Raw genomic sequence first — 8,935 nt, forward strand, 5'->3', positions numbered from 1 at the left:
CCTGCCTTACTCCCTATCCACACCCTTATGCTTCCGTCCTGGCGCCTCCGGCCTGGGCTTGCACCCTCTGATGGGGGACTCGGGCCCTGACAGCAAGAAAGCTGTGTTCCTGAACCTTCTATCTACGCTGTCACCTGGGGGCAGCTGCCATGCCATCTGGCAGGTCAGAGCTGATGCCAGTGAGGGGGAGGCAGGACCGGGACAGCAGACGCAAAGCTGAGGTCGCTGGACGGTCCCTTCTCAAGAGGCCAGGCGGCACCTGGCCACCACCCGCCTTGTGTTCTCTGAAAAATGAGTGAATCTTTTGTAAAAACTTGTTTTTAATTTTGTATAAAACAGGTGGTCTAGGCCCAGGGGCTGTAGGAAATCCAAGCAGACCAGCTGGGGGGAGGGGCACAGCCTACCTCAGGGTGGAGAAGGCACTTGGGAGGCCCAGTCCCACTGAGGCCCGGATACCCCCCACCTGGGGGTAAAGACTGGGCAGTGGGGAGCCCCCATTGTGCCTCTGGGGTGGTCACAGCCTGGGGAGGGGCCTGAGACAACCCCCTGGGCCGCAGTCCACTAACTTTTGACAGAATAAAAGGAATGTCAGGCGGGAAGGAAAGCACCAGGTCAGGCAGGGCCCGAGGGCCCCGGATCTGAGGAGGGGCCGGGGCTCGGTGCCAGCTGCACCCTAGCAGCCCCCGCAGCTGCGAGCACAGGAGGCCGCCACGGATTGGCACAGGCCGCTGCTGGCCATCACCCCACATTTGGAGAACTTGTCCCGACACAGGTCAGCTGTTGGGGGGCAGAAAGGAGTGAGGGTCAGGGTGGGGCTGGGTGATGGGAACTGCTCCCCACTCTGATTTCAGGATCCCCTGGAAGTGGCCCCCCACACAAAGCACGTGTTTATAAACATCAAGTGGTGGACAGGTGGATGGATAACGAGGGAGTGGGAGCAGGGAGAGGTCAGAGGTCGGGGCGGAGGCTGCCTACCTCGGAGCAGCTCCTCGTGGGCGCAGACTGTGCGGACACAGATCTCCCTGTTGATGACGTACATTCTGCGGAGGCTGGGGGAGGAGGCCAGGGAGGTGTCAGCCCCACCCTGGCCCAGCCCCCTGGGAGAGTCTGGGCAGGGCCTGGTATAGGAGCCCGGGAGTCCGGCCCCCAGGCCAGGGCTCAACCCCCAATCACTCCAGGATTCATTATCTTTCCCCGAATTTCCCGGGGGCTGGCATGAGCCGCCCCTTTGCTCCCTCCCCTCGCCCGGCCTGTGCTCACCTGTAGAAGCAGACCTCGTTCAGACACTGTTTGCAGGGCTTGTGTATGGAGTAGAGGCGGGTGCACGGGTACTGCTCCTCGCGGCAGTCTGGGTGACAGGTGGGATCAGACTGGGGGGCTGCAGCTGAGGGCCCAGAACTGGGGGGGAGCCCCCAACTTTGCCCACCAGAGACTGGCTCTCATCTCAGAGTCTAGGTAGGCCCTGCACCCTCTGGCCCAGACACACACACACACAAAACACATGCACACACAGTGTTGTTGGACCTGCGGCCGCCCAGTTTTATACAGTGTATTTATACATACGGACTCCTGTATACAGATTCGCACCCACACTTAAGAAGGATATAGTCGCCAAAGCCGGTTTGGCTCAGCGAATAGAGCGTCGGCCTGCGGACTGAAAGGTCCCAGGTTCGATTCCGGTCAAGGGCATGTACCTGGGTTGCAGGCACTTCCCCAGTGGGGGATGTGCAGGAGGCAGCTGATCGATGTTTCTCTCTCATCGATGTTTCTAACTCTCTATCTCTCTCTCCCTTCCTCTCTGTAAAAAATCAATAAAATATATTAAAAAAAAAAAAAGAAAGAAAAGAAAATAAGGATATAGTCACACAAAGTCAAACACAAATCCATACCCAACACACGGTCACAGAAGTCCACACCCACCTCACAGGAGCACGCTGCACTCTGAGCTCACGAGGGTCAGACGGGATCCCTCAGTCTGGCTCTCGGGCTCTTGGCTGGACAGCGTGGGGCCTGCTGAGCCAGCCTTGGCTTCCTGCCCCTCGTCACCTGCCTGCCAGAGCACTACCGCCGGCAGGAAGGGAACACGCCCCCTGCCGCGCCCCAGCGCCTGGGAGCAGAGGTCCCCACCGGAGGCTGCTGCCAATTCAACCTCAGGCCAGGCCCAGGGGGCTGGGGTACTGCCCAGAGCTGCCTAGGGGGGCCGCCTAAAGCAGGCCTCCTGCCCCCCACCTACCCGGGCAAGAGCACAAGGCCTGGCAGTCTCCGTTCTACCAGCGTCCCACCCTACTTCCCCCGACTCCAGGGGACAAGAGAGCTCTTACCCAGAGGCCCCGGCTCTGTGGGCTCCGTCTCCTCGTTTCCTGGCTCTGGTGTTGGGAGAGGGGCAGGCAGAGATCATTGAGAGAGGTCACTGCTACCCCCCCACACACACACAGACCCCCACTCCCAGGGGTGCCGCCTACCGAAGGTGGGCGCCGGGATGACTTCCTGCTGGACTTGCTGCTGAGACTGGAACTGGAACTGCTCCTCAGAGGGCCGAGGAGTGGCCTCTGCAACAGGACATGATAAGGCGGCCGGCTCCCCCCCCAGATGCCCACCCGTCCTGTCCGGCCCCTACCCTTTACCTTGATAATCATAGTAGTCCGGGTTGTCTGAAAACAGAGATGAATGAAAATTGGTGGAGGTCAGGCTACCTCCCATCCCCAGGGGCAAAGGAGGTCACCACTGAGCCAGGGACCTCCCCCTCTCCCCACCAGGTCCCTGGCTGAGCTTGATGACATGGCAGGGCTGGGGGCCCCTGGGCAGGAGGGCAAGGCCTTACCGATCTGGTCACCGTAATGGGTGTACTGGACGTGGTCTGGGAATGGCGGCAGTGGGTCCAGGTCATATTGCCCCTGAGCCAGCAGGCCTGCCGTGGGGAGGGAAAGCATGAGGGGGTGCCCCATGGGGACAGCAAGGGGCCCTGAGACACTTTTGGGGAGGTCAGATAGGCATGTAAAAGAGACCCTAAGATCCTACAGCCAGACTCTTAGATCTACAGGATCCAAACTCCTTCCTCAGCCATTAGGGCCCTTACACTCCCTGGTCCTGTCACCTCATTGACCTCATCCTGCTCATCTCCCCCACGCTGGCCTCATGGCTGCTCCTGGCACTCAGCACTCTCCTGCCTGCCTCAGGGCCTTTGCACCTGACTCTCCCAGGCCTGTGATCCTGGTTACCTTCTCCTTTAGGTCTTAAATAAAATTTCAGCTCTGCTAAGAGGCTCTCGCTGGCCAACCCATCCTTTCTATCTCGTCCGCCTGCTTATTTCTATCATAGCACTCAGTACAATCTGACATTTATCTACTTGATAACACAGCCCTCCCTTCCCTAGACTGGCAGCACCATGAGGGCAGGCACTTGTCTGCCTGGTTCATCGCTGCATCCCCAGGGCCTAGCCCAGTGCCTGGCACATAGTAGGAGCTCAACAATTATCTGTTAAATGAATGCATGATGGACCAGGCAGGGCCTTTTCAGTCCCATTGATAACTTCTCACTTGACCAATAGGGACCCCTCTAAGGTCAAAATTGTATAGGGGGTTGAGCCCCTAATGGGTCTAGGCCCCTGCCTTGGGTACCCCCAACTCCTACACATCAGCTTCTGGGAGGGTCAGGAAGAGGAAAGGCATGGACTCGGGGTGCCAGGTGTGTGCCCACTTTCCAGAATCCCCCTTGCCTGCCGCTTGGGCGGCTGGGGTAAGGGCCCAGGAAATGCCTCAGGCTTTGGGAGGGGTTGGCCAGTCCAGTCTGAGGTCCAGGAGGCAGGAGGCCCTGGGACCCAGGGAGCTGAGTTCTGGCGAGAGGGCACAGCAAAGACTCACTGCCATCCCCCTCCCCTGCAAACCTCACGCTCACTGCTCACTGACAGAAGGGGGGCCCCATCGCCAGGAGCCACTCACCAGGCAGGAATAGCAGGAAGAGGTAGGCTGCTCTCATGGCTACTCTGTGAGGCGGCTGGGCTGGTGTCAGAGGACAGCTGGAAGAGGAGGGCAAACTGTATCCCAGGGCACTAACCCGGGGCTGCCGAGCCCACCTCCGCCCCCCCCCCCCATGCAGCCTGGAGAAGGAGGCACCCCAAATAGAAGCCAGGCATATGGAGCGCCCAGAGTCTAGAGGAACTACTTTGGAGAGATACTGAACGTTCGAGTGCCAAGGGACAAGACCTCCAACTCGGCTCCAGGGCTGATCTTGGCAAATGGACAGACCCTACCCTGCCCTGCTCAGCAAGGGGACATTCCTAGTCCCCCCCAGCCCTGACCCTGCTCTCCCTGCCACTTCCATGCCCACGCTCTGGTTCCACACCTCCCCAGGCGTGTAAGGCACCGATGGTGTGCATCCTGACCCCGAGCCCCCTGCTTGGTATCCCAGCCTTATCCCGCCAACATCACAGCTCACCACATGCGTGCACGGGCCCCAGGGGCCCCTACGACAGTCAGGCCTGGCCAGGGCTCCCACCCCTAGAAGATTCCTCTCCTGCCAGGCCTCCCAAGACCTGGCTGTGCATCAGACTCATGAGACTGTGGTCTGTTTGTCTGCAGCGGCAGGAAGCACTTAGGGTGGAGCCTGAGGAGGGCTACTCTGGCTCCTAGAAGGGCAGCGCTGGAGGGGACCATGCTGTCACCCAGTCTAGGGGTGCTGTACCCCTGACACTGTATGACAAGTGCTGTGTGTGTCATTTTTGTGGGGACAGAGCAATAAGTCATGGCTTTCCCCAGACTCGTGAGGTTAAGAATTCCTGGTTGAGTGCAGCCCCCAGTCCTTGGCCCCAGCGTAGCCTTGGCTGAGTCTACAGGTCCCCACGTCCAGTCCCAGCTCAGTGGAGGGCAGCCTCAGTCTCAGCTTCTGCTGGGAGGGCTGGGAGGGAGCCCAGGGCTCATTTATCCAGGAGCCACCCCACCCCCACTCCCTCATTTATCCAGGAGCCACCCGCCCCCACTCCCGCCACAACAAAGGGAGTTCCTCCAGACAGCTAACCAGAAACCTAACTTTGCCCCCTTTGCCCCGGGGGTGTTACCAGGGAGAGGGGAAGAAAAGGGGCAGAAACGGGCATCTTGCCCTCCTTCTTCCCATCCGAGACTTCTGGGACTTCCCGTCCGTCTCATGGTCTCATGTGTTCATCATCTTTCCCTTCCTTACCGCTCACTTCAATGGGATGAGGTGGGTGAGGAAACTGATGGGGGGGGGGGGGGGGCGCGGGGAGTAGATGAGACTCGTGGCTCAAGTTGCCCCAGAGGCAGGGATCTGGCTCCCCACACCCCCATTCTGACAACCCTGGCCTCCTCCTGGTAAGGGGGCTGAACGACCTGGACCCCTCCCTTCCTTGCCTCCCTTCCTTGCAACTCCCGACAGGGCTACACTATCCCATTCACGCCCCCCCCCAACCCCCCAGCTGGCGGCAGCTGTCACCGCTGGGGAGGAGGCCCTCCCTGAGTTGGGGCCTAAGGGGCCCTAAGAGGTGTATGTGTGGGGCAGCCTCTGTCTGTCCCCAAAGCCCCTCCTTGGGCTCTCAGCCCCCTGCAGGGAGCCGTTTCCTCCCCAGGTCTGGCACCCAGGCCCAGGCTTCATGGGGGAAGGGCCCCCGGGGCAAGGGGTGTGGCTGTAAAGGGGAGAGTCCTGCGGGAGTAACGCATCCTCCCACGGGACATCTCCAAGCACTTCCAGGCGATGGGCTTTGGGGGTGCGGGGGAGACCAGGACCTGCTAGGAGGCTGCCCACACCTTCCACAGCGCGGGCCCCTCCCCTTGCAGGAGGGGGTAGCGGGCCTACCCGGAGCCTCGCCCCAGCTCAGTCGGGGAGGCTCTGCCCGCGGCGGCCGGGCTGGGGTCCGGCGGGAGGAAACCAGATGTTGCGGCCGCACAGCTGGGAACAATCAGCGGCGGCCCGCTCCGCCGGCCTCTCATCTCCCTTTGTCTCCCCGCTCCCGGGGTTCCTGCGCGCACCCCCACCCCACCCGCCACACTCCCACCTCCCAGGGAGAACAAAAGCAGCCCCCGCCCCTGACGCCCCCACTTCTGGCGCCCCCCAAACTCGGGCTCCCCTCCCTTCCCAACTCGCGTCCTCCCTCAAAGCGATCCCCAAACTTTCCAAGTGGCCTCTTAGCATCTGCTCAGATGGCCGGGACTCGGGACGCCAGCAGCTGCCCCCAGATCGGGGACTCGCAGAGCCGCGCACCGCCCCCCACGGCCCGCGGCGCCGGACCCCCGCGCGCTCCCCGCTGAGGCCCGCAGCCCGGCCCGCGCCTACCTGGCCCGGTCCCTCCGCCGCTCTCCGCGTCCGCCGCCAGAACCGCCCCTTTGCCCGCTGCGAGCCCCCCTCCGGGCCCCCGACGGCCGGCGTCCGCCTTCCAGCCCCGATCCGCTGGGTCCTAACGCGAGAGCCGCTGCCCAGGTCGCCGCGCCCTCGGGTCCTCCACCGGCTTCTGGGGGGCGGACCTGGGGCGGGGGAGGCGCCCGCGGAGCGGCCCTCGGGTCCGTTCAACACCTAATTGTGCAGGACGCTTTCTCCTTACCTCCCATCGCATCCGGGCCGCAGTCAGTGGTACCCATTTTGCAGAGGGGGAAGCCGAGTCTCATAAAGCGGATCCCCCGGAGCCGCTCAGCCAGAAAAGAGCCTTGCGCTCCCCACGCTTCTCCCAGCTTGGAGGACACTCTCCCTGGCCGGCTTTTGCTCCTGCCTCTGGCTGTGCCTTCTGGGTCGGCTGCATCTCTGGCTGAGCGGCTTCCATACCCAGTATTTCTTTCAGCCCACGGGCTCCAGCCTGCCAGGCCTGGCCGGCCAATGTCCCCCAAGGCGTATAGATTCAACAAGGATCCAAGTCCAAATTCAGGACCCCGGCGCTCCCCCAGACCTGGCCCTGGAAGGTGTTCTGCTTCCCGGCGTGGCCCCACCATCCTCCTATTACTCTGGTTTCTACTGACGTCAGCCCGGCATCCAACTCAGCTGCAGACACTGACTCTGCCTCCACCATACCTTTTGCGTCTGTCCTCTACCCCCAAAGTGGTGCAAGCCACCACCATCTCTTGCCTGGACTCTAACAACCTCCAAGCGGGCCCTGCCTTCCCCTGCCCGCCTCAGACCCTGGTCCCTCCTATGGACATCCCTCCCTCCGTTTCCATGGTACCTAGGGTCAAGGCTGAGCTCCCCTGTGGCCGAAATCCTGGTCTGGCTCTGCCTCCTCCTTCCCTGCTTGGTTCCCCCTCCAGCCGCATGACCTTTTGGCCGGCTCTCACTAAACTCCTTTCTCTGCTGCCACAGGGCCTTTGCTCAAGCTCTTCTTCCTCTTGAACACTGTGAGGCCCACCTCCTCCTGGTTGTAGATGGAACCCTCCCTTCCTCAGAGGAGCCTGCCCTTTCTCCCTGTCATGCTCCAGAACCTTCTGCTTTACTGCGCTCAGCGGTCCTGTTGCCCCGTGTCTGGGGGACCCTTCGATGAGCCTGTCCACCACATGAAGGCAGGGACAATTTTGCGCTCACCCTGGGTTTTTGCTGATTAGGCACAGAGCCAGGCTCAGCAGCTCTTCAGTGAAGGTCTGTGGAATGAATGAATGAATGAATGAAGTCACTTGACTCTCCTGGGAGAGACTGGCGGAGTGGGGGGTGCAGGTCCTCTGCCGCTGGGGCATCCTCGGTCTTGCCTAGTCGTGGGAGCCTAGGCCTGAGGTAGGGGGCTGCAGCCCTGAGGAGGAGATTGGGGTACCCCTTGATTCAGGTCCTCACCCCATCATGCTCCCCACAACTGCCTATTCCTTAGACTCTGAATCTTACTAGACACGACTAAGTCCAGCAGTCCCCCCTTATCCGTGCTTTTGCTTTCCGCAGTTTCAGTTAGCCATGGAACATCACAGTCTGAAAATATTATATAGAAAATTCCAGAAAGAAAAAATGGTAAGTTTTACATTGCACACCATTCTGAGTAGCATGATGAAATCTCAAACTATTTCATTCCGTCCAGCTGGACACGATCCATCCTTTGTCCATGGTGTCCGTGCTGTCCACCTGTTCGTCACTTTGTAGCTGTCTCGGTTCAGACCCAGTCACAGCAGCCGTGCTTGTGTTCGCCATCCTTATTTTATTTAATGCCATCTTCGCACAGCTTTTATTATAACATATTGTTACAATAGTCCTCGTTTACTAGTTATGTTCTTAATCTCCCACTGTGCCTAATTTATAAACTTTATCATAGGTATGTCTGGGAACAGGCTGTGTGTGTAGGGTTCAGTATTATCCGTGGTTTCAGGCATCCATCCACTAGGGGTCTCAGAACATATCCCCTGTCGATAAGGGGGGGCCTCCTGTTATGTCCCGTGCATCACTTGTTCCTCGGTGCTGGTTTGTGGAATGAATATCTGCCCCCTTCAGTGTCTATCACCTTTGTCACCCGGAGTGCTATGGTCCGTGGGGGTCACCCCAGCGCTCTGTACCCTCCCTTAGCCCTTCACCCCTAATAGGCACAATCCCACTTGGGTAGGAGAGGAAATGGCCTGGTAGAAACCCCACCCCCTACTCGTCAAAAGGGGGAAATCAAGGCCCCAAGGCTGCCTACTCTCGTGTCCTGGCTTCCAGATCCTCTCTGCTGCTCCAACCTGCTGGGGTCCAACCCCAGCAGGTCCAGGGGTCCCCAAAGGTGTGGACGGAGTCGGCGAAGAAGGAATGACACAGAGACAGCGTTCAGTTGATCAGCAGCCTAGCCAGGATCTCTAGCCAAGTTCTGGTCAGGATCTCCAGCGAAGTTCTGGTTAGGATCTCCAGGCAGGTTCTGTGTCCATGTTCTCTTGCTAGGTTCTCCAGGTTCTCCAGCCAGGTTCGGTTGCCAGGTTCTGTCCAGGTTCTGTTGCCATGTTCTATCCAGGTTCTGTAGCCAGGTTCTGTCTCTAGGATCTTCAGCCAGGTTCTCTCG

At 60.0% G+C, this 8,935-nt stretch overlaps 1 protein-coding gene across 1 annotated transcript; it reads right to left on the bottom strand.

Moving 5' to 3' along the window:
• Nucleotides 1-342: 342 nt before the first annotated feature.
• Nucleotides 343-6,397, bottom strand: MFAP2 (microfibril associated protein 2). The gene is made up of 9 exons (XM_036350815.1): nucleotides 6,283-6,397; nucleotides 3,939-4,015; nucleotides 2,822-2,908; nucleotides 2,625-2,651; nucleotides 2,463-2,549; nucleotides 2,322-2,366; nucleotides 1,261-1,348; nucleotides 976-1,049; nucleotides 343-777 (listed from the first exon to the last, which is right to left on the bottom strand). Exons 2-9 carry the CDS (start codon nucleotides 3,973-3,975, stop codon nucleotides 674-676), a joined length of 549 nt encoding a protein of 182 aa, XP_036206708.1. The 5' UTR covers nucleotides 3,976-4,015; nucleotides 6,283-6,397; the 3' UTR covers nucleotides 343-673.
• Nucleotides 6,398-8,935: the final 2,538 nt, after the last annotated feature.

Source organism: Myotis myotis, unplaced genomic scaffold (assembly GCF_014108235.1).
Source record: "Myotis myotis isolate mMyoMyo1 unplaced genomic scaffold, mMyoMyo1.p scaffold_m19_p_2, whole genome shotgun sequence".
Classification (NCBI taxonomy): Eukaryota; Metazoa; Chordata; class Mammalia; order Chiroptera; family Vespertilionidae; genus Myotis; species Myotis myotis.